The sequence below is a fragment of the Cervus canadensis genome, chromosome 16 (assembly GCF_019320065.1).
Source record: "Cervus canadensis isolate Bull #8, Minnesota chromosome 16, ASM1932006v1, whole genome shotgun sequence".
Lineage (NCBI taxonomy): Eukaryota > Metazoa > Chordata > Mammalia > Artiodactyla > Cervidae > Cervus > Cervus canadensis.
The window spans coordinates 54,176,506-54,203,157 of record NC_057401.1 but is presented as its reverse complement, the minus strand read 5'-3'; the positions used below and the strand labels follow the sequence as shown (position 1 = coordinate 54,203,157).

The 26,652-nt window shown below is 39.5% G+C and overlaps 1 protein-coding gene across 1 annotated transcript in view; it reads left to right on the top strand.

The window, feature by feature from the left end:
- Nucleotides 1-26,652, top strand: part of FBXL7 (F-box and leucine rich repeat protein 7) — a 421,061-nt gene that overhangs the window by 103,440 nt on the left and 290,969 nt on the right. The window contains exon 2 of the mRNA XM_043489231.1: nucleotides 9,757-9,846. Within this exon, the coding sequence (XP_043345166.1) occupies nucleotides 9,757-9,846 (90 nt within the window). The remainder of the gene's footprint in view (nucleotides 1-9,756; nucleotides 9,847-26,652) is intronic.

The following is a 26,652-nucleotide window of genomic DNA, read 5'->3' as shown; positions in this document are numbered from 1 at the left end:
TGTAGCTTCCAAGATCATGGGACAACAAAATTCTTTTATTTTAAGCCATTTGTTTAGTGATAATTTGCTACAGCATCTCTAGGAGCTAGTACAGAGTTCTATATAACAGTAGTCCCCAACCCCCAGGCCATGGACCAGTATAGATCAGTGACCTATTAGGAACCAGGCTGCACAGCAGGAGGGAAGCAGTGGGCAAGTGAGTGAAGCCTCATCTGTATTTACAGCCACGCCCTATGATTCCCATTATGGCCTGAGCTCTGCCCCGTGTCAGATCAGCAGTGTCATTAGATTATCATGGGAGCACCAACCCTACTGTGAACTGTGCATGCAGGGATCTAGGTTGCGTGCTCCTTGTGAGAACCTGATGCTTGATGACTGAGGTGGAGCTGAGACAGTGTTGCTAGCACTGGGGGCAGCTGCCACTGTCTCCCCATCACTCCCAGGTGGGACCATCTAGTTGCTGGAAAACAAGCTCAGGGCCCCCACTGATTCTGCATTAAGGTTAATTGTGTACTTATTTTATTATGTATCATAATCTGATGATAGAAATAAAGTGTACAATAAATATAATGTGCTTGAATCATCCTAAAACCATCTCCCCACCCCCCGCCAATCTCTGGAAGAATTATCTTCCATGAAACTGGTCTCTGGTGCCATAAATGTTGAGGACCACTACCATATATTCTGTCACCACTGGGAATATGTATGAATTTTGTAATTTCTGTTTTGTGTAGTCAACACATAGCTGTTATGTGAAGACTGTCTTTTGGGGTAACAGATTTCAGTGGTGCCTGTAGGAAGGTGTAGTGTTTATTAGGAAACATGACAGGAGCAGGGCTATTCCATTAGGAATACATTTCCAGTTTATTTGCACGTTGGATCCTTCACTCACTGATGCCAAGTCATTTAACACATAGGTACTGAGTGACCATAACATGCCAACCACCATGCTTGCTTTAGAGAGTAGAGCAGTGAATAAGATATGTATGAAATCTACCTTCATGAAGTTGAAAGTCCAGTAGAGAAGATAGACACCATTTTTTACAATCAACCTACATAATTTTAACATCATTATAAAAGAAAACAGCAGTTACCCCAAGCAGTGATGAAATTTTGTGAATCAACATGTTTGAGACTATCACTTAATGATTTAAAACCTTGTATGTTTAAAATGTTTAAACCTTAATGTTTGAAACCTTATACTGCATTTATGTTCAATTCTACTTGTGTATCTGTTTTACTTCCCCACCCAATATAGACTGTGTCTGTTTTTCTAGTGCTAATCATAACCCTTCACATACAGTAGGTTTAGCATGTAGTTGTTGAATTAAATTGGATTATTGATTAATAATAAAAATGGGGAGGATGGTTAATAGTAGCTGGCACCACTAAGTATCTATTATATGAGTATGCCTTATGAGCAATTGGCTTATTGACTTCATTTTATTCTCATAGTTGTGCTATGAGTTTATACCTCCCAGTACTCCATTTTGTAGGCTTCCCAGGTGGCAATGGTGGTAAAGAACTTGCCTGCCAATGCAGAAGACGTAAGAGGCTTAGGTTTGATCCCTAGATAGGGAAGATCCCCTGGAGGAGGGCATAAAAACCCACTTCAGTATTCTTGCCTGGAGAATTCCGTGAACAGAGGAGCTGGCGGGCTTCAGTCCGTACGGGTGAAAAGAGTTGGACATGACAGAAATGACTTAGCATCCTTGCACTCCATTTTACAGGTGGAGAAACTGAGGTTCTTGGAAGGTAAGAAAGCTTCCTCCAGCTCAACCAGCTCAGTTCAGTTCAATTCAGTCACTCAGTCATGTCTGACTCTTTGTGACCCCATGGACTGCAGCATGCCAGGATACTTCCCTGTCCATCACCAACTCCTGGAGCTTGCTTAAAATCATGTCCATTGAGTCAGTGATGCCTTCCAACCATCTCATCCTCTGTCATCCCCTTCTCCTCCTGCCTTTAATCTTTCTCAGCATCAGGGTCTTTTCTAATGAGTCAGCACTTTGCATCAGGCTGCCAAAGTACTGGAGCTTCAGCTTCAGCATCAGTCCTTCCTATGAATAGTCAGGACTGATTTCCTTTATGATGGACTGGTTGGATCTCCTTGGAGTCCAAGGGACTCTCAAGAGTCTTCTCCAATACCACAGTTCAAAAGTATCAGTTCTTCTACACTCAGCTTTCTTTATAGTCCAACTCTCACATCCATACATGACTACTGGAAAAACCACAGCTTTGACTAGATGGACCTTTGTTGTCAAAGTGATGTCTCTGCTTTTTAATATGTTGTCTAGGTTTGCCATAGCTTTTCTTCCACGGAGCAAGTGTCTTTTAATTTCATGGCTACAGTCACCAACTGCTGTGATTTTGAAGCCCAAGAAAAGGAAGTCTGTCACTATTTCCATTGTTTTCCCATCTATTTGCCATGAAGTGATGGGACCAGATGCCATGATCTTAGTTTATTGAATGTTGAGTTTTAAGCCAGCTTTCTCACTCTCCTCTTTCACTTTCATCAAGAGGCTCTTTAGTTCCTCTTTGCTTTCTGCCATAAGGTTGGTGTCATCTGCCTATCTGAGGTTATTGATATTTCTCCTGGCAATCTTGACTCCAGCTTGTGCTTCATCCAGCCTGGCATTCTGCATGGTGTACCCTGCATATAATTTAAATAAGCAAGGTGATAATATACAGCCTTGATGTACTCCTTTCCCAATTTGGAATCAGTCCTTTGTTGCATGTCTGATTCAATCAGCTAAGCCAAGTTGTGGTCCAGGCAGTGGGCGTTCAAACTGCACAAACACTCCAAGGTGGCACCTCATGCTTTACTCACACTTACAGTCATCCTCCTGAGTTCCGTGGATGGGTTTAAGGGAACTGTGTCAAAATCATGTGCCTTTCTTCTTTTCTTTTTAGTAATCACAGCCTCCAGGAATAATGCAGAAAAGATTGGCTTTAACTGAGATTTTTGTCTAAGAATATGTTCTTTCTTCACCAAGGTAAAGAGAGTGGCGCTGAGATGTAAAATAATTGCTGATCGATTGCAATCATTTCTCCTGAATTCTTTCTCTCTTAAGCCTTTGGCTTCTAAGCTAACATCACTTAAATGATGAAGTATCCTACAGGGTCCTGCGTGGTTGAGCCTGGGCTTGCATTTCACATCATGGCTTCCCTTGTGTGGTGTTGGAGCGGGGACTGAGCTGTCTGCCTGGAGGCTGAAGCTCTTGCCTCTGCTAGAGAAAACATGGACTGTCCCCAAGAAGGGGAGAAAGGGGCTGTCCCCAGGCATCCCCTGGCAGTCCAGTTCTAACCAATACCCCCACAGACTTTGGAAGAGGGAGCTATGTTCAGCCGAGCTTCGCAGCAGGTGTGTGTTCAGGTCCCAAAGACCTGTTCTGCTCTGTTAATGTGGGCCAGTTGGCAGCCCACCCCAGAAGCTGACACAGGGATTGGAAGTAAATGGCTCTGGAGGAGTTGCTGCCTCAGCAGTGGGATTGTCCCTGTTTATCTCCTGGAAGAACTCTGTGTACTCTGTTCTCCTCCCTGGCTCCAGCCACAGCCCTCAGGATCTGATTTCAGCTAGAAACAGCAAGCATCAGAAGTTTCAAAGTTACAAACCGCCAGTATTGAAGCCAGGCCTCTGTCAAGGCAGCATCAGTCACAGTAGCTACAAGGTAGAAACATGCGAAGTGCCCATCCATGTACCCCCATACATGGAACATACACACAGTGGAATATTATTTGGCCACAAAAAGGAGGGATGCACAACTTGGATGAACCATTGAAAATATGATAAGTGAAAAAAAACACACAAAGGATGAAGATTGCGTGACTCTATCTATAGATAATATCCAGAATAGGCTAATTCATAGAGATGCAAAGCAGGTAGAGATTACCAGACACTGAAAGAGGGAGGGATGGAGATTTACGGGGCTGTGGTACAGAATTTCTGTGTCAGGTAATGGAAAAGTTGTGGAAACAGTAGTGATGGGTATGCAACACTGTGAGTGGATACCTCTGAATTGTACAAGTAAAAAATAGTGAAGATGGCAAATTTTATGTTATATATATTTTTTAAAAATATTGAAAAGAATGTCAGCTCCCTGAAGCAAATCTTGCATTTCTTAGCAAAGAGAAAAATCCTGAAAACTGTCCTAGGCTTTTCTCAAGATGGACATAAACCTGTGAGAACTGTGGCCTCTTAGGAGAAGGGCCCAGCATATGGCAGCGTGAAGTAGGTGCTCAGTTAACCGATCTTTGTCTCTGCCCCAGATCACCCTCCAGTTACAACGTGTGAGTCCTGATCAGTGAGCCTGAGGTCACTTGTTAGGTGCTTTGGGAAAAAGGGAGTAAAGAAAGTTCCAGTTAGGACATTAAGTGCCTTGATAGAAAAAAAACCTCAAAACATGACTCTGAGATCTCTCTGTTTCTTTTCCATTCTCACTGTTGTGTTCCTTAGATTGTGCTTCCAACCCTCACCAGGACAGAACAAAAAATTGGAGAAGCAAAGCAAAGGACACCATCTACTGTTTTCTGCTCACAATAAAGTGAAAGAGGGGCCTTGTATTTGATATCTCCTCATTTCACTCTCCATCAATATCTCTGACTGTGGACAACTCATCTATAAAATTCCCGTTGGCCTGAAAGAGCTAATATTCTTCAACAATACGTCTTCAGTTTCTTTCCAAAAGCTAACATGCATCTGGGCCAGGGATTAGGCCTGATCATTCTTTGAGATAACTAATATTATTATTCTGTACATACAGACATTTGAAACGTGGATCAAAGAAGATAAGAAACTATCTCAATATAACAATCAGGAAAATAACAGTGAATTCAATACACAAACATGACCCACTGCTCCCTTGATCTAATTCTGAGAAAAAATTATTTTCTTTCCTTTGGTGTGGACATTTGATATTAAATAAGTTTCTCAGGGTGTACCTGCAGCAGCCACTTGGAATCAAGGTACCTGAGAGAAACAGGAAATAAAGGGCTAAGGCCCCCACCACATGTGTCCATGTGCTCCTTTGTGCATTTACTGTCAGGGGTCTTTGACTGAAATCCCCAGGAATGAATTTGATGCATCTAATCTGGAATTGATAAAGGGAATCAATTTTGCAAGGGATTTATTGGACTCTTAAGAATGTTAGAAATCATAGGACCACACTAATTCATTTTTGTTATGTATTGATTGATCTTTTCTCTTCCCCCCTTTCCCTTCCTCATGTTATCAATAAATAACAATGGAACATCTGTCTTGTTTTAAACATCTGCTTTTGCACAGTCAGCCTGGGCACTGGGAAAGAGAAAAGAAAAGATACTTAGTGTTGCAGTTTTATACATGGAGATTTTTATATTAAAAAAGGTTTGAAATCCCGTTCAAATAGTATCCTCATTTAATGAACATCTTTTCAGACATTGGGAGAACCTGGCACCCTCTAACAGAAAGCCTGAAGGGATCTGTGATTGGGATCAAATTCTTCGGCTAACATGCTTAGGTTAACAGTACACCCCAAGTCCCTGAAATGATCGACCCACCGGCTAATTAGTCCATAAGGTGGTTGAGATTCACAGAAGTGTATGCTCACCTGTTACAGACAACACCTACCAACCTCAGTGCATTGTTAGTCTTCGCTTGCTTTGATGTTTATATATTTGATACCTAATTGTTTGTTCAATTGCCCTCATTTAGGCTTCTAGCCCACTTGGGAGGAAATTCAATAAAGCAAAATTTTACTTTACCAAATCCAACCGGCACAGTTTGGATATGCTAACCACCCCTAATGGGGGTTTTGGCCATTGATCAAATAAACAAACTTTCATGTAGCAGTTGGACAGAGAGCAGAATTGCCAACTTTGTTTATGCTTGAGGGAGTTTAACTAGATCTATAAGGCATGTAGAATTTAATTTATAAGCATACATAATATTTATTTTCTATTATATATGCATATATAGTCAAATAATAATTACTGTTTTACATTTTATTTCTTATTTCCTGATACAAATTCAACTGTGATCATTGGGTCAATATTAAACGATCATATAGTGGACTCTCTCCAGGACCGGATGTGACTGAATGCCTTTATAAACCATAGCTCATAGCAGCCTCTCCCACCCTGAGAGGTGGGGGTGTAATTCCCCTATTTTTAATAGAGGAAATGAGTAGTTGGTTTTTTATTTGTTTTTATCTCTGTTTTATGGATGAAAGGCAATGAAGCTTAGAGAGTCTGACAGATCTTCTTCCAGGCATGGTGCGTGGCAAATACGGATTTTCAATTCCTGTGGGTCTGACGCCATGATAGAAAGTAGTCTGTGTCAGCCTGGCCAGGCCATAGTACACAGTTATGGAATCAGACACTCATCTAGGTTTTGTCGTGAAAGTGATTTATAAATGTGGTTACCATCTGCTGTTTTAGTTGACTTTAAGGTTACCTTTGATAATGACTATTGATTGGACAGTGGGCCTTCAGTCTGATCACTTTAAGGCCTTTAAAGTAAAATGTGAGGTTTATTGGAAAATTAATAGTTTTGCCTTAAGGCTGCAGCATTAACTCCTTCTTGAGTTTCCATCCTGCTTGCCCGCCTACCCTACAGATTCCCAACTTGTGAGCTCCAACTGTTCTGTGAGCCAATTCCTCTAAATCTCTTTCTCTCTGACTCTGTATCTATATATAGTATATTATATGTATATGTTATACATATATAATATGTATATGTATGTATAATATGTTATATATATAAATTATAAATATATAATAATAGATATTTTATAATGTATATTTTTAATATATGTGTGTCATATGTATATATGTATAGATATTGGATTGGCCAATATTTATATGAGGTAATGGAAAAATCCAAATGAACTTTCTGGTCAACTCAATATCTCACATATATGAATATATGTATATTCTATATATAATTCTATACATAGAATTCTATAATTATATAATTCCATATTTCTATAATTTCCCCTGATCCTAACATGTATCCTAATGGGAGATATTTACACATCTATCAGTTCTGTTTCTCTGGAGAAGCCTGACTGATACACACACCAAAGCCTGGGCACCATGATACCCATTTGCATAAGGTGCAAGATGAAACAAGATTTAGTTTGAGCAACTTGTTCATGGATACGTATGTGGCTTGTAGAGCTGGGCTTTGAAGCCACAGACTCCAGACATAGTACTTGAAACATTCAGAAGCACATATCACTCCAATTGCATGAGAAATTGGCAACCGTGATGGATTCGGGACAGAGTAACTGATATGTGTGAAGGTTGCTATACTGAACACTTTGCCTGGTCCTCCTGGATTCTTGGTATGCCTTTCTGCAGAGGTCAAGGCATTGGTCCCCAAGAGAAGCTACTGCATGCTTCTCCACCTGCATGTGAAATGGGCAGAGATGACGGGAATGACAGAATTGTTTCAGAGTGATATGTCATAATGAGTTATGTGCAGGGGCAAGGAGAAACAACAGCCATTTGAGTTCCCTGCTCAGGTGATATCACTGATAAATTTGGATTCTTCCATTACTCTCAACATTAGCAAACAAAATCCTGAAGCTCTTTCAACGGAAGCGCATTTGTACTTTTGTACATTGTCCTTTCATAGACTGTAAACTCCCTCCACCTAACTGGCTTATGTACCACTGTGCAAAGAAGACTATTCAAAAACTGTGTTTCTCAGCTGCCTGTAAGAATCTAGATCATAATTTGTGGCATGAAAAGAGTTCATTTAGGATGTAATTGACTGGTCATTGTTTTAGCTTTCTATTGCTGCATAATAGTTTACCATGATTTTAGCAAAGTTTATCACAAGTTATATCTCTTATTTCACTGTTTCCTTGGATCATAACTCTGGGCTTGGGTCAGCTGGGTCTTTTGTTCAGGATCTTGCAAAGCTGTCATCAAGATGTTGGTCTGGTCAGCTTTCACTTCTGAAGTTGGATCTTCTTCCAGGCTCATGTAGGGTTGGTAGAATTTATCTCCTTGCAGCTGTAGCATGCATGATGATTTGTGTCTTCAAGACGAGAAGGAAGAGTCTCTCTCCTCTAGGCTCTATAAAAGGGTTTACTCAGGTATTTAGGTCAGGCCCATCCAGGATGATCACCCTTTTGATTAAAGTCAATGCTATAGGAAATTTAATTACATCTGCAAAACCCTCTCACCATTGCCATGTCCTATTGCTTAGTAACAAATTGCAAATTTTGTCCACACACAAGGGGAGCAGATTACCAATGGCATGGACATAGGCTTATCCTATTCAGGCTGCTTACAGCAAAATACCATAGATTGCGTGACTTATAATGTTAACAGATATTTAATTCTCATAGTTCTGGAGGCTGAAAAGTCTGATATCAAGGTGTCTGGTGAGGAGCTGCTTCTTGGTTTATAGATGGCCATCTTTTCCCTGTGTCCCTACATGATAAAAGGACAGGGGGGCACTTTGGGGTCTCTACAATAAGGGTACTAATCACACTCATGAGGGCTCCACTCTCATGATCTAATCACCTCCAAAGACTATAATAACCTCCTAAAACCATCACCCTGGGGATTAGCTTTTAAGACATGAGTTTTTGGGAACTCAGCCATTTGGTCTGTAGCAGGTACCATGGAGATCATCTCAGAATTCTGCCCAGTGGTCACTGGCACTTCCCTCCCTACCCAGCGTGTGTTATATTTGTAGACTTTCATTCCCTGGTGGCTCAAATGGTAAAGAATCCGCCTGCAGTGCAGGAGACCCAGGTTCAATCCCCGGATCGGGAAGATCCCCTGGAGAAGGAAATGGCTACCCACTCCAGTATTCTTGTCTCGAGAATCCTATGGACAGAAGAACCTGGTAGGCTACAGTCCATGGGGTCACAAAGAGTCAGACATGATTGAGAGACAAAATGTTCAGCAGTATTAATGTATTGACATATGTTCAAATTTAAAGTTATAAGAGCAAATTTAAAGTTAGAAGAGTCAGTTGTCAGCTGAGGTTAGGTTACTTAGGCCAGGTTACTTAGGCCAGGATTTCTCAAGTTCAGCCCAGTTGATGCTCTGGTTTGGATTGTTTTTTTGAAACTGTGGGGTGCTGTCAATACACATGGTAAGACTTTGAGCAGCTTCCCTGGCCTCTACCCATTAGATGCCAGTAGCGCACCTTCCCCCATTGTGACAATTAAAAATGAAACCGGTCATTGCCAGATGTTCATTTGAGGAGGAGGCATCCCCGTTTAAGAAGTCCTGCGTTAGAAGAACAAAGCAGGTTTTTTGTTTGTTTTAACAAAGAACCCATTAAATTAGGGAATTTGTTTTTTTAAGGCAATGCAGCTGTTTGGAGCCAGCAGGCTCTTGCCCCTTGGATGATGCCTCATTCCTAGATTTGCTTTTGTCCTTTACCAGAAAATGTATAGTTTATAGTTGCAAAGAAAAAATTTATACTGTAGATGTGTCTCCCACTAGTACTCTCTTATTCACATATATGCCAAAACTATATTACGTTATCATGTTTGACAATACCTTATAATCGTCTGAGTTTATAGTCAAGCCATATTATAATAGGGCTTTAGCTCTGTTATGGCATGGGTCAGATATTTCCCCAAAGATATTTAATGCATGAGGCCAGAAAACTAATAAACTTCATTCTTAGTGTTATGGCTCCTTTCTTGGAAACGAGTGATATGGCTTGGTGTGAGATGGAGTGGAAGGCACAGTCCAGTTCTGAAATGACAAAACTCAAAAGCTCCTCGTTCTTGTTTTCTCTAGGCAAAGGCAGCTCAAGCATCTCATCCGACGTGAGTTCAAGTACAGATCACACGCCGACCCAAGCCCAGAAGAATGTGGCTACCAGCGAAGGTAGGCATCTGGTCTTCATTATCTCTCACGCTTTCATCACAGTGCTGGCTATATTTGGAAGACATATAAAATGTGTGCGTCTCAGATCTGCTCTGCTGAGTGGGAGCATATGAGATTCTCAAAAATGGGAAGGCCAAGGCTTTGTCTTTTATTGCATTGTTGTCAATGTCTACTAAAGTTGTTTTGGTGCAGTTTAAGGTAAATGCTGTTATTTTGTCAAAGTATAATAGGCTGACTTTTGTGAATGTTTATGAATGATGTCTTGTTTTCAGTATGGGAAGCATTATGATTGTAAAATCTTTCTGCTGTAGTTGAAAGTTCCTGCAAGAACTTTCAAAATAGGCACACCTGGAATTTGGGATTTTGATAATGGTAAGGTCATAGTTGTGTGATTTGTAGAACCTGAACCAGTCCCCAGTATCGGGGAGCAGGAGAAGAGGCTTGATTCTTTAAAAAATTAAGTGAGAATTGCTGCTTGTCAGAACGAAGATGGGTTGCATTGGTGTTCTTGATGAAGAATTTGACTATATGTAGTAACACGTGTTGGAATTTAACTGCTTCCCAATAGTTGAGAAGCTTTTCAGTTATACTTACTTGTTTGAGTGTGGAAATAATTGATTCTGTAGTAGTTATTTCGTAAAAAGTTGACCCAATTATGGATTCAGCTCCTTTTATGTTAATCTGAAACACACAATTAAATGACTTCTTTTTTGAAGAATTCTTTCTAAATGAATGGTTGAGTGAAGGTCTGTGGAAGACATGAATGCCATTTGTAATGAAAGACTGTGGGGTGTCAGCTGACTCCTCATGACACTATAGAGAGCCTACTTTCCTGATATGTACAGGGTGTTGTGGAAATGCATTTCCAGTCTTTGTTTCAGAAGCTTAATTTCTGCTGTTCATAATATCAGAAAGTGTACTCATAGCCTGGTGTTGGTCATTTAACCTGTTAGATTGTTCTTGATCTGCACTACATTTTTTACATTAATAATGAGAGTTTACTTCTGTTGTGTGTGTCTTCTTTGGGTATTCTTTGACTTGGTGTGTTTCATATAAAAGTTAACTTCTCTGAGTTAATTATCCCCAGATTGATGGATAAATATATTTTAAAACTGGATTGTATTCCCTTGAGTTTAATGCCTTAGCATTGTTTTACTGCAGTGTATGGCAAACAGATTGGTGTGTTCTTCTTAATGCAGTAAAAAATCAGCAGTCTAAACTTAATTTTCTGCCTGTTAATTCAAATGTGGGGATTAGATTATTTCTGAAATTCAGTTAAGGTAATGTGTGAATCAGGTGAATTGATTCTAGCCAATGGATTTAAGTTCTCTTATTTTTTCTCCTTTTCAGAAGTAGAAAATGAAAGAATATATGAGCTATGTTGCCAAGGTTGGGACTGTGGGATTTCAAGCATTTAAAAAATGTCTGCTTTTTATGCTTCAAAATAAACTATAGGGATTCAAATTTTTCATTTCTATTTTGCCTTTTTCTTAGGAAGATGCTTTTGGTGTAGGCTCAGCCAATGTTTTATACATTTTGGTCACAATGCATTTTCAGGAGAGAAAAACAAGAAACTGTGATATTCATATGAAACAGAATTTTTAGCAACTGGGCTAAATTGGTATGAGATTTTTTTCTGAAGTCTTAAATGGAAGCACGTCATCCTACTATCCATTTTTTGCTTATCTGAAAAAAATTTAAAAGAATGTGCTGTTTTGCTGTTTATTTGCATGAATCTTTTTTGCTGCTGTTTTTCCATCACTGAAAATTTTTAAATATTAAAAAATGAATTTGATGTGGATATTAGTTACATTTAAGTGTGTTTCAGGGTTGTTTGCCACAGAGTGGCCTCATACGATGGATCTGGGTTTTCAAGATGGAAGTGCCCATTTCCTCAGTTTACAGATGACAGAGCCCACGTCCACCTCTCAGGATAAGCGATCAGAGCATCACATTCTCTGACGTCCACAAGGTGGATTTACCTGTTTGCATGTAGGTTTCCTCCTACCGGAAAATGCCTACGTAACCACTCTCTGCAACACACGACAAAAGAAAACAAAAGGTGGACATTGATTTCTTACATACGCTACAGAAGAGCACATTGAAAAATGCTTCTTTGATTCTCTTTCCAAAGTTTTCTAGAACTATATTTAACCTTTGATATTAAAAAAAATTGAGTGTGTGGTTGCCTGGTTTTTCCAAAGCTATTTGATTATGGTTATTGTCTTCAGTTCTTTGACCCTCTTATGATTTTTCTCCTTTGAATTCGAGGATATTGTCTTCAGGAAGCACAGCAAGGATTCTCAGTTTAAGGGTCTGAGTGATACTGATTTCTAAACATGGTATCTATTGTGGAGGATAATATTCAGTTTTCCTGCAGCTTTTGAAAACTGTGGCCATCCCTGTAATAGCTGGGTTGGAAGCATTTTGGAGCAGTGTTGGACTTCTCTCTGATGGGCTGGATGAGGAGGGTGTTACGTAGTTCCCTGGGTAGTGTGTGTGTGCATGTGTGTGGGTACATACATGTATGTATTTGTGTCCAACCTCTACAAGCTGGCTGATGGTATAGGCACTGTCTTTCACCGGGAAACGTGGGTGACCCCTCTGTTCAGCGTATACTGGGAAATAGACTGAGGACCTGGAGTGGGGGGAAGAGAAGGACGCACAGCAAACACCCTGACCTGGGGCTGGCGGTGGGAATGGCGATTAACTGTCAACAGGCCTGAGGGAGCCTTTTGGGGAGATGACACTTTTCTAAAATTGGATTGTGGTGGTACCAATAGTTACACAGCCCAGTAAATATACTGGAACTCATTGACTTAAACATGTGAAAATGGGTTTGGGGGAGCTCCTGCCTGACCTTCAGACCCCAATCTAATCCATCACAAAGTGTTCTTTTCATGTGCTGGCTTCCAACTCTGAGAGGAGGTCATACACAGTGGTGAGAGGCTGAGTCTTGGCCGTACAAAGTGCCAGGTTGTGGCTGAATGCTTCTCCTGAGATGCCTTGGGGCCAGAACTGGCCTGGAATCCATCATAACAAATCCATGAGCCAGCAGGGCTCATGGCCCAGCCTGTGTTGCCCGGTCAGAGTGGACCCATCATGGTACCTGCATATTCTCACATGAAGCTCTGGAAGATGTGAGGGATTACAGACCCACAGATTTCCCAATCTTTTAATTGATTAATTTATATTTTAGCTTTTCTTGGACAGTCAGGACCAATCTCATCTCAGGTTTGAAGCATTTTAGCACCCAACCCTAATAGCTGAGGCATCACATTTATTCACACTTAAGTCAGTTTCTTTGCTAAGAACTTATAGCTTTGCTATCTCAAGTTCCAACTTATGATTCACTTTGGGTCATAAGGCTGTGTTCCTAGGAAGACAGCCCTAGATGGTGATACAGTTTGATTTCAATCCAAACAAGAATGGTAGAGTTCACATGATGTAGTGTTCTGTTCCAGAGTCTCATGCAAAACTTTTATGAGTCTTAATTTTGTGACTCTAAAGCCACATCTCTTCCAAGTAATTAGCAGCCTGCAGTGTTTTCTCTCTGATAAGGTATATGCTTTCTTTAAGACCTGTTATATTTCTTGTAACAGTTTAAGTTCCTGACTTCCTGACACTAAGGTGTTTGGGTTCAAGTGTAGAAAGCTAGAGACTTTCCATTTTTTTCCCACAACAAAATCTGCATTCGAACATCCTAACTGAAATAACTGAAACTGAAAGTCACTCAGTTGTATTGACTCTTTGTGGCCCCATGGACTGTAGCCTCCCAGGCTTCTCTGTCCATGGGATTTTCCAGGCAAGAATACTGAAGTGGTTAGCCATTCCCTGCCCCAGGGGATCTTCCTGACCCAGGGACTGAGCCTGGGTTTCCTGCATTGCAGGCAGATTCTTTACCACTAGCTAAGCTGAAGCTTAATTCTTTCTAGTTGTGTTGTTATTCTTTCTCTTCCATGGTTTTCATGTTGTTCAGTCTATCTCATCCACAGAATGTTTTCTCTTGTATAGGAAAGGATGGCCTTTGACCTTTAGGTCTTTGAAATCACGTTCAGCTGTGAGCAAAATCAATTGACTTTAGATCATGAAGAAGCTTCCTAGAAATAGGAAGCTGAGTTTGGGCTTCTTTCTTGGAATGGGGTGCAGAGGGGGATGAGGGTGTGGCTTTAAAGATGACGTCTCAAAGACTCTGCCTTCCCTTGAACTGGGGAAAAATGAAATATCTAGTTCAAAGACCAAATGCAGTTGGCTGCTGAGAAGTCAACTTCATTCAGCTGCTTTTTAATCACATTCAAGTTCAGGTATTGAACTCCCTGACAACACAATTTATAAGTGTGATGGTTGTTTATATGTGTTGGTTTTCAAACCAGACAACCATGGAATCAGAGAATTTTTAGAGCTACAAAAAGCCTTGGCAATTTTCTGATCTAATATAGTCATTTTACAAAGAAATACTTGTGACCCAGAGAAATGAAGAGACTTACTCAAGTTCAGTTCAGTTTAGTCACTCAGTCGTGTCCAACTCTTTGCCACCCCATGAACTGCAGCACGCCAGGCCTCCCTGTCCATCACCAACTCCCGGAGTCCACCTAAACCCATGTCCATTGAGTTGGTGATGCCATCCAACCATCTCATCCTCTGTTGTCCCCTTCTCCTTCTGCCCTCAATGTTTCCCAGCATCAGAGTCTTTTCAAATGAGTCAGCTCTTTACATCAGGTGGCCAAAGTATTGGAGTTTCAGCTTCAACATCAGTCCTTCCAATGAACACCCAGGACTGATCTCCTTTAGGATGGAGTGGTTGGATCTCCTTGCAGTCCAAGGGACTCTCAAGAGTCTTCTCCAACACCACAGTTCAAAAGCATCAATTCTTCTGTGCTCAGCTTTCTTTATAGTCCAACTCTCACATCCATACATGACACTGGAAAAACCATAGCCTTGACTAGACGGACCTTTGTTGACAAAGTAATGTCTCAAGATTACACACATAATATATTGTCAAGCAGGAGTCTGACACAGTCATGTTTTGGTGAAAGATGTTCCACTTAGGAAGAAAGCATAACCTGTAAAAACCCTGTGGCCTTTGGAGCATGAACCAATTTAACTCTCGTTTGCCCACCTGTTCTCTTGCTGCCTATTGTGAGCTGGTTGCAGAGCTGAGGCAAGGTGTTTAGAATAGAGTTTGAGAAAGATGGTGGAGCCCCAGGAGATCAGTCCTTCCAATGGAAAGGGGGTAGCTGCTTCAAATAGTAAAAGGATTTCAACCTACTTGAGTACATTCACTTCTGGAGATGTAAACACTCCCTTTAAGTCAGCTCATGATTATCAAATAGCCTTCAATAGATTCATATAATGTTACTATGTGAAACTGCCCCTTTAACTCCCCGAAAGAAGTTCATTTAAAAATGTTTCATCTGAACCATGTGAAATGAGTTAATTTATGAAGAATTGGTGGGGATATTCTTTCTGCAACCCTAAAATCACCAGTTTATTTATACAGTTCCAGGTTCTCATGTTTTCAGTGCCTGAATTAAACCAATTCTAAATAGACTTATTTTGAAAATGTCCAGGCATCTGGCTTTGTTTTTATTCTCTTTGTCTTCTTTATATTATCTTCTTTTTACTTCTTGAATATGTTCCTCAGACAAAATCCACATGAATCATTCAGGATGAAAAGGATGAAGCTTTTAACTCAAGGTAGATTCTGTTTCTCAAAAAGCCTTTTTGACTATCCAGCAAATTCAACAAACATTTTGGGGACACTTATTTCAGGCTCTTACTAGTACTTTCATGAACATTATTGCATTCAACTTTGTTTCATCATCCTGCTTCTCTTGTGAAGTAGGCATAAATGTTTCCATTTGGTAGATGAAAACAGGGAGACTGGGAAAGAATCCGGGAGGCCCAAAGTCATGTAAAACTAGTAAGTAGCAAAGATAGTCTTTGGGCCTGAGTGCTAACATTTATTGTTAATGCTTATTTTGTACATGCCATGATAAAGTACTGAGAATTTCATACTAATCATTGTTATAAGTTTATATCAAAGTGTATTTTGAAAGTACTTATGAGAAGTACCCTTTCAAAAGCCAGCTCATAATCGTGTCTCAATTGCCGGTCTTATACATGGAAACACTTTGCTGTTTCATGTATAGTCTAGAAATTGACTTCATATCCTCAGTTATAGAAAGCAAAAGTCAAACATTCCAAGCTCCTTTTATATTGTGCTGTTGAAGTTTTAGTTTTCCGGTAACCATAACTGTGCCTTAACAGACTTCACCAGACAGAGTTAGGGTTTGAAACTGATATGTAAGTTAATCTTGATAGAGGGTCTATAGTGTACGTAATATTAAAGTACTGGATAGTCGTATTGCTTGTTTTCCCCTTAAAACTAAGCCAGGGAATTATTCTTAAATTGGAAATGCACACAAGTGGTAGATCTCAATCTTAGACCACGTGCCTTGGGAGACTGGAAGTACGCCATGAAGCAGTCTATTACAGTTGAATGAAATTCTATCTGTGACACAAGAGAAGCAGAATGATAACATAGGAAGAGGACTATAAAGAACTGGAGAAAGAAAATGACGTTGAAGAAATCTTTTTAAAAAAATATATAAATTTTATTTCTCTCTCATATGTAAGAGGACTGAAGGTTTGCATTCAGAGTTGCTATGAAGGTTCCTTGGTCATCAGGTTTTGTTTTTTTTTGGTTTGTTGACTTTTTTTCGGTCATGAGGCATATGGAATCTTAGTTCCCCAACCAGAGATTGGACCTGCACCTTCTACAGTGGAATCACAGAATCTTAACCACTGGACCATCAGGGAAGTCCCGAAATCTCATTTAAAATAGCTATAAATTGACATTTATCCAAATTGGAAGGTAGGATGGGGGACCTTATGGGGAGAGAGATTCCAAAATAAGAACTGGTTTTCAGGAGCTTTTGTTTGGTGTATAAGGAAGGTAATGACCAATTATTGTAGAATTTGTTTTGCCTTTACAAATTAAATTTTAAACTTAACTACCTCTGACAATTTTAGGGTGATTTAGGAATGCTTTGCAAGACTTTAGTTCTTGAGGCTTAATGCATTTTGGTAATTAAATTAGCAACTTACTGCTTCCTGATCAAGTTTCCTTTATTGTTGAAGCTACTGCTTAATTGTAAGTTAGGTGACTTTTGAAAAACTGCAGCAATTATACCTAGTGAGCTGAGCATTTTATAGATTCAATGTGCCCAATTTAATAAGGAAGTCACATTTTCATATGAGGATTAGTTTAAGTAGAGGAAAGCCCATCAGCTCAGTACCCAGAAAATGGTTATGTATAGCCTAGACATGTACATTGAAATTATAAATACTGTCTCAGACTCAAGAACTAAGTTTAATTTCTTGAGGGAATTATCTTCCCAAATGAATTACCCGGAATGGCAAAAATATCATGTAATAGTCTCAGAAGGAAATTAGGCTTCTTTATTTGTGTGTTTATGTGTGTGTGTGTGTATGTATGTTTAAGGACATTTAAAAGTAATACTTAATTGAGACATCCAAAGAGTTAGTTGCTCAATCGTGTCTGACTCTTTGTGACCCCATGGACTTGTTGCCCACCAGGGTCCCCTGTCCATGAAATTTTACAGGCAAGAATACTGGAGTGGGTAGCCATTCCCTTCTCCAGGGGGTCTTCCTGACCCAGGGATCGAACCTGGGTCCCCTCATTGCAGGCAGATTCTTTACCATCTGCTTCGAGCATCCAGTCTTTCATTAAAATGATTAATTATGGAGTGGCTGCATATTCCTTGTACTGGGTTTTCTGTGGAGCCCATGCAGTCGGAGTTGTCAGGGACAAACAGGCTATCATTCTATGCCACTGTGCACCCACCGGGTTTGTTTCGGTTGTTTGGAAGGTTTCACGCTACAGGACCCATTTCTGAGCTCATCTAAGGCAAAGAAGGACTAGGGAGGAGGTTGGGAACCCATGTTTCAGGACAAATATCCTGATGTTGGAAATATTTGCCCTTTACAGTCATGGACAGAGTCTGACCTTAAAAGTCAGGTTAACATGTCTGTTTACTTCCGTTTTGACCAGGAAATAACTTCCTGAGGATAAACTACCGGCCTCAGGAAGTCCCTGGCTTCCCAAGGCTATTAGGCTGATGAACAAATAGTGAGAGGAAAGCACTTGTTTGTGTGTGTGTTGTATGTATTCCTAAAAAAATGTAGAAAATCCACATTTTGGAGCGAAGGATATACAAGTAATTTAGAAATTATTTGTGATCATTAAGAGGTGATTGAAAAATTGTAACAAGGAGTGTGGTCTATGGGAAGCAGATAGTAACACAGTTACTAATTGGAAGTGTAGCAAGGAGTTTTCTGCTGTTTATAACCGACTGCCTTCCAGGGTGGAGTGGACCACTGGTACACTGGAGGATGTTTGCATTTCTGAATAGCTGCATGGGTCTATTTATGTGAGTTTCCCCATGTGGACTTTAGAAAACTAGATTTCTCTGCGCTGTAGAGAGATTCTGGGCTTCGAAGGAAGGAGGCAGAGGGGGAATCCAGGAGAGGGAAGAGAAAGATGATGGGAAGAAGAAGGAATAGTGGAGCTGGGGAGCGATTCCAGCAATTCCAGTGATTCCACTTGTCAGGCACTGGTACCCAAAGTGACACTGTCCCGTGTCCCTGAAAATTTCTAGTCAGTCTTTGCAAAACTCACTAAAGGCTTGGATGGAGTGGATTTCCTATAGGAATCAGAGAAGGACTCACTTTTGAGACTGTTGACTTGCCTTCTTTGTAGCCCGACTTACACAGATACAGCCAAAGCCAGCTTCTGAAGAATCCATCAGTGAACACTTCATTATTATTGCTATCAGCTCAAATTTAAGTGTCCTATTTTATTGATCTTCTATTGTATATTCCAGTATTTTATATAATTTATAGTAACTATGCAATTTATATTACCTTTACTCTTTTCAGTCTAATTGCAAACTCACTTTGTCCTGGTTATTAATAATTGTTCTTCACTTTCTGATCTTTGGCTTTCACAACTTCTGTGAGAAAACCGAACCTTCAAGCATCTCCTTTGCCCTTCCAGCACTGTCCTTCATGCTATAAAACCATCCTTTCTTTCTGGCCACAAAAGAATGGTCCAGATACATTGTATTTTCTTCTTCTTCTTTTTTTTTTCTGCCCAGAATCAAGAATAATGCTCCCCAAAGAGCCTGGGACCTTTTAGTGGAGGAATATATTCAAGATGTAAATCTAGGAATCTAGGTTCCTGCTGCTGGGAGCTCTCGTTTAGTCAAGTTAGAATAGGGGTAAAAGCATTTCTTAGGGTAACAGTACAATGAATGCTACTAATTTATAATGTTGTATATTGTAACTTCCTGCACTATATATGTGTGTGTGTGTATGTCCTTTTGTATGAAATTTCACTTGCAACTAAGATTTTCTGCTACTCAGCACCCAAACTTCTAACCTCTATTGAAACTGCCCTTCAGATCTCCAGATATGCTCATGTCTGCATGTTCTGCCAGCAGCAGCAAGCAGGAGGCTACAGTTCAGTCAAGATATCAACCGTATAAGAATTTTATGTGTGCTTCAATTCATAGCTCCATGGTGTCATTCTTGCACTAGTTTGAGCTTCTTTGAGGAAAGAACTGTATTTCATCCAGTTTTATACCCCATGGCTGCCACAGTATTTGGCAAATAATAAATATTTGATAAGTATTTATTGAATGAATAACCGGGTTGTTAGTCAAGATTTTAAGAAGGAATAGCCCGCTTGATTAACTTTCCAACTAGAGTCTTAAAGACTATACCTGCAAAAGCCATGCAAAACCAATATATGAGAAGCATAGTTATTTTTTAGAAAAAAATAATAATACTATTGCTTAGGATAACTTGAGGCGTATCATGGGAATATTTGCCATCGAGTTGTTTTTAGTTACCTTTTGTGTTAAAGGGACAAACAACTTTTTAAAAGCAGAATAGGCATGTAAGAAGAAAGAGGGAACAGAAGATATGTCTAGTTTCTATGTTTTCATGTGTGCTTTAATAGTTTAAACCAAACGGTTAAGTGGTTTGAATACTAGGTCTATAAACAACCAGTTTTTCTCAGATTTTTTTTTTTTTAACATTTTAGATCAGCAAATGAAATAAACTTAGAAATCTAAGTATCCTGGGGCTATTCAATACCCCTCCATGCAACCTCAATTTTAAGGGAAGAGGAAAATATGTTCTTTTCCCCCCACCAAATCCATTTTTAATCTCTTTTAACCTCAACACATTGGATTGTTTCAATTCTTCATTTACTGACATCTCAAGGTAACAAATTAGAGCCTGTGGTTCTTTAACTGATGAAATTGGAGAAGTAAGTTTCATTTTATTGGCACAAAATATGGCTGAATTGGCCAGTTAACAAACATGCTCATATTCTTTTGGATTTACTGACTTGTTATGAAGAAAATGTTAGAAAAACCATTCCTAAAAAAGAAAATTGTACTGTTCTTTCCCTTTTTAAAAAAGAATTATCCTGGAACCAACCTTGACCTCAGATTATCTTTTGCAAACTGTATTTTATTTCCCCCAAACGCTTAAGTTCATATGTTTTATTTCGGTGGGTTGGAATAGATCAGGATAGAGATCGGAAGGGCTTCCCAGGTGGCGCTAGTAGTGGAGAACTCACCTGCCAATGCAGAAGACTTAAAGGATGTGAGTTCAATCCCTGGGTCGGGAAGATCCCCTGAAGGAGGAAATGGCAACCCACTCCAGTATTCTTGCCTGGAGAATCCCATGGACAGAGAAGCCTGGCAGGCTACAGTCCATAGGGTTGCAAAGAGTCGGATACGACTGAAGCAATGTAACACACACGCACAGAGACTGGAAAGTGAATTCATCCAATTGCAGAGGTTTACAGAGCTAAATTATGGTTAAGGGGTGTGTTTGGAAAACGAAGTTGAAGACTGAACTCTTCATTTAATCTGAATGAGAGGGGAAAAAAGAAACCCTATGAAATAAAAATTGTGTGATTTTGTAAATCCCCATATGTGTGTGACACAAGTTGCTTAGTTTTTATTTTCTTCTTTGTAAACTAGGAATTGTAATATTATCTATTTCATGTGTTGGTTATGAGGATTAAATTTGCAAATTATATCCAATGTGCGACCCTTTGCATATGAGCTGGTTTAGTTTCATCAGCTTAATCAAGTACTTTATGTAAATTCATATCCAACCTTACTCTGGGACAGAAAGAGTTTGTATGGAAAAGTCTCCCCTAAATTAATTCAACATAATTGTTACGGAAATCCCAGTAGGATTTGAATTTTGAAACCTGACCAAATTCTCCCTTCTTAACCTATAAGAAAAATTCCAACATCTATAAGTACCTACCATATGTGGATGATGAATTCCGTTCAATTCCATATGTATCACAGCATGGATGTTGAATTACTTAAGTATGTTGAACTCATTTGTTGAATGAATACACGTGCATATGAGGATATCCAAGAAAAATTTTGGAAACGAGTAATGAAAGCATATTTCCTTAGTGTTATGAAAATATATTATACATTTATAAATATTTAAGAAGTGTGGTGTGATAGAGCTTGGTATAATGGGACAGCGAGCTCAGGGTAGTAGTGTTAGTCGCCTAATTGTATCTGAGTCCTTGTGACGCCGTGGACAGTAGCCTGCCAGGCTCCTTTGTCCATGAGATTTTCTAGGCAAGAATACTGGAGTGGGTTTCCATTTCCTACTCCAGGGGATCTCAACCCAGGGATTGAAGCCTTGTCTCCTGCATCATCTACACTGGCAGATGGATTCTTTACCACTAGCATCACCTGTAGTTATCTATGGCAATTTAGGGTATGATAAAGATGGCATTATGTTAATACATGGATAAGGAGATAAACCTTGTCAATATATCCTAATAGGAAGATCAGCTTCTCATTTTTTAAAAAAGGAATGTGGAAGTTCTTGATGCCAAAATAAATTCTTGATGGATGAAAGATTTAAATGTTCAAATTATATATAGATGGCTTATTTTATGATCTTGGGGTAGAAGAACCTTTGAAAGCATGAAAACAGAAGTTATAAAGCTTAAGGAGACCACCAGCACATTCATGGTTTAGTGCGTGCTGTATGGGGAAGAAAATGTCTTTATGTCGTTAAAAATATTTATCTTTCCATTAAGCTAACACAGGTTTCTTTTTTATTGCTGGACTTCTCGGAGCCTTTGATGTTTTAGTCTATGTTGTTAATCTTTAAATAGCATGTTTTATTTCTCAAACTTCTTTTATTATACCTCACAATCAAAAAACACTGATCCATGTGAATCAAGAGCTATAAAAGTATATACATACTTTGATCTAAGAATTTCACACTAGGAAATTACCTTACAAATCTTAGTTTTGTTTGTAGTTATAGTTTTGTTTGTAGTTATATGCTTCCTAATGTTTATAATATAAAAATGTTGGAAACATATTTAATTGAGGCATCTGTATGTCAAATTCCTGGTTAGCTATTAAAAACATGTTAGCAAAAAAAGTTTAGCCATATAAAAATATGACAAATGCAGAATTTGAAGCAACATTTCTTGTGTGATCCCAAGTGTGCATAAGATTATATCCTAAGAGGAAAAAAAGACTGAGGGGACACATTTCAAGATGTTATCAATGGCTATCTCTGAGAATTATAGGTTGTATACCAGGCCATTTAATATAAAGGACATGAGCATCCATAAATTTTAGTATAGGTAGGGACTTCTGAAACCAGTTTTCTATAGATACTGGGGGGTGACTGTAGTTTTTTGGTATTTTTCAATATTGTCCAACTTTCCATGTTAAAAAGGCAATTCATAGAAAATTCAATTTAATTATTTTTATGGGTGAGAATGTCTCTTTGGTCATTTCTTTTTTTTTTTTAATTTTTTTTGACTGTGATATGACCAAAAATTCAACTATTTGTTTTTTTTTTCTCTCTGATTAATATTTTTGGATAAAGGTCAACCGTGCTGTTTTTCATGCCTGAACATCAAGTGTGCATTCAACCTCATGTAGGCAGCCATCACTTGCTTTCATGGACTTTATATAATTAGTTTTCAAAGAATTTTTGCATTGTTAAAACTTTATTTCCATTAGTTGAACACACTTCTAACGCAGTTTGTCTTCTTTATATGCATTTACAAGCTACAGTTCCAGTGTATTACCTATGTTCTAATTCATCTGTGTTCATTTACATTGAATATTTACCGAATGCTACCGAATGCTGAGTATCGCGAGTGTGGAACGGGGACTCCTTGGTGAGTCAGGTAGACCAAAATGACTTCACCTTCTGAAACTTTTTATTGTGTAGGGATCTAGATATTGTATAATCTTACAAACAAGTTACATGCCGAGAATACATTCTTTAATACATGCCTATAAGTAAACATTTAAGCCAGGGTTCTGAATAATGACTTCCCTGATGGCTCAGACAGTAAGGAGTCTGCTTGTAATGCAAGAGACCCGGGTTTGATCCCTGGGTTGGAAAGATCCCCTGAAGAAGGAAATGTAAACACACTCCTGTATTCTAGCCTGGAGAATTCCATGGACGGAGGAGCCTGGCCAACTACAGTCCATGGGGTTGCAAAGAGTCAGACATGACTGAGTGAGTTCACTTTCTTTTTTTTCTGAATAATGAACAGAAATAAGCAAGGTCAAGAATTGTAGTGTTGGAGAAGACTCTTGGGAGTCCCTTGGACATCAAGGAGATCAAACCAGTTAATCCTAAAGGAAATCAACCCTGAATATTCATTGGAAGGACTGATGCTGAAGCTGAAACTCCAGTACTTTAGCCACCTGATGTGAAGAGCCAACTCATGGGAAAAGACCCTGTTGCTGGGAAAGATTGAGGGCAAAAGGAGAAGAAGGTGGCAGAGGAAGAAATGTTTAGATAGCATCATTGACTCATAAACATGACTTTGAGCAAGCTCTGGGAGACAGTGAAGGACAGGGAAGCCTGAAGTGCTGCAGTCCATCGGGTCACAGAGAGTCAGATATGACTGAGCAACTGAACAACAACAAAGATTTGTGTGAATGCAGGTATGTGGGGTTGGGAGATGTAGTGGCAGGGAGGACTGTCTTCTGGTTGTCCATTATTGTGTAATAAATTACCCTAGTAATTAATGCACTTGTTTTCTGTTGCCCCTGTAGCAAATCACCACTAATTCAGTGGCTTAAAACCACAAAAACCTACATTCTTACAATCCTGGAGATCATAAGCCCTGCATGAATCTCAGAGGACTAAAATCAAGGTGTGGGCAGGGCTGTATTTCTTCTGGAATCTCTAGAGGAGAGTCCATTCCTGGCTTTTCCCAAATTGGTTTATGGCCTTTTCCTTCATCCTTTAAACCAGCATCATAGCATCTTCATATTTCCCTTTGTCTCTCTCTGACTCTGATCCTTCTGCTCTTCCCTTGTAAGGGGCCTTCCTTGGTCCTTCCTTGTAAGGACCTTTGAGATGACTTTGGGCCCACCAGGTAAGCCAGGATAATCTTACCATCTCTACATCTTAATCACATCTGTAAAGTTCCCTTTACCATGTAAAGTAATATGTTCAATGTTCTGGGAATTAGAATGTGGACATCTTTGGGGAAGTCATTATTCTGCTTTTGCACTCAGTTACTTCAAACAACCATTATAACATATTTCACATCCCCCCTCCCCCAGTCAAATATTTGGATGGAGCTTGACCATAATTGTTTTGCTGCCTGTGGCATGGACTGAGGTCACTAGTGGTATTCAGCTGGTGAATAGGCTATTCTAGATGGTAAACAATGTGTGCCCCAGCCTTGCCTAGGATGGCTAGTCTGTCAATTGGAAAGCATACAGGTAACCTCTTTAGTGGGATGGTTTCAGGGTAATCAGACTCCTTATATGGGGGTTCTAAAAAGAGTCAAGAGACAGGAAGTGGAAGCTGCTAGTTTCTTAAGTTCTGGGTTCAGAAATTGACACAGCCTTACTTTTGTCATTTTCTGTTAGTTGCAGTGGTTATAGTCACCTGGATTTGAATGTAGGTGTATTGACTCTACCACTCTGTGGCATGAAGGTTGATGTATTTGCAGCCATTTTTGATCTTTAGGATGGATGGGTGGTTGTACACGATTACATGAAGAGAGACCAACTCCTGAGAAGACCCTGGACCTGGAAGAAGCTTAGGGCTTTTCTGAGCAATAAGCCATGTGTATTTGCAGGACAGTGACAATGGGGAGAAGGCATGACATTGGGCAAGTGGGCTCAGCCAGCCTTTGTAGGATCTTACCATGTGTAGATTATATTCTAAGAGCAAGGAGGAGCTCTTGAGGACCATAAACAGAGTCAGACTTCCTGTTGCTGCTGTGTGACCCTGGGAGTGAGCAATGAGGGAAACCCATTAGATTTCAATTGTGGGCCAGGTAAGAAATAATAGTCCTTGAGATTAGTATAGTTCTGATCCATTTCCAGTCACATTTTTCCTTAGTAGCTTATGACGGAAGAGTGATAGTCAAAGTGTGGTCAGTGGTACTCTGTGAACCATCTGCTTCTATCAAGGTAAACGTAGGAATCAAGAATAATTAGAGTCTTCTGGCAGAGAAGGTAATGGCAACCCACTCCAGTACTCTTGCCTGGAAAATCCCATGGACAGAGGAGCCTGGTGGGCTGCAGTCTGTGGGGTCGCGAAGAGTCAGACACAACTGAGAGACTTCACTTTCACTTCTCGCTTTCATGCATTGGAGAAGGAAATGGCAACCCACTCCAGTGTTCTTGCCTGGAGAATCCCAGGGACGGCGGAGCCTGGTGGGCTGCCGTTATGGGGTCACATGGAATCGGACACAACTGAAGTGACTTAGCAGTAGCAGCAGAGTCTTCTGGAGCAACTTAACATGCTGTGACATCCACAGGGATGAGCATGAACTTGTAATTTATATGTCTGCCTTAAAAAAAAAGACTTTTATGTTTCTCTTCATTTTTGTTGCATTTTATGAAGTATTCATATGATTTTCAAAGCTGGAAGAATATTGGTCCTTTCTAACTCCTAGGTTGAGAAGCATCTTTTTTAGAACACAATATCTTTTTAACACACATTATATTTTTCTTTTGTGTTACCCTTGGTTGCCCTGGACTTTCCTTATGAGAAAGGAATGCCCACAGCTACACATGCTGGTATTCTTAGACTGCAGCGGAGGTCAGAATTATTCTCATTTTCTCATTTAACATGTGACAGCTGAAGATCTGGATGTAGCACTCTTAACAGTCTGTTAAGACCCCTGATATTGTGCTCTTTCATAAAATCTTGTCAATATTTATTTGTCATATGTCTCATATTTGCATTTTAGAATTAAGTGTTCTCTGGTTGCATTAATCATGCAAAACTTTTTGCTCATGGTGACAGAAGCCAATTTGTGGTTGGCATGTATTAGAAAAAATAGATTAAAAACAGGGACTCATTTAAAAATTAATATGTAGGCTATAAATGTTTTCTTTTAACTCAGAACGTATTAATTCATTTTCCAGTCTTTTGAAGTTAGGTTAAAACCTTCCCTTTGAATGTGTGGCTGTTGATGGGTGTTCTACAGTGCTTTTCCTTGCATTGATTATATAGCAACATATCTTTATGATTTTCAGTTTTGATGTCTTTAAAGTTGGTAGGGTGAAATATACTTCTATTTTTTTCAAAAGTAACAGATCCAACAGAAAGAATAGGGAGAAATACAATTTATAATGATGTGATAAGAAATCCACATATTTGAAACTAGAAATGGTACATTTTTATCATGATATAAGGAGAAAGGAGCAGAAA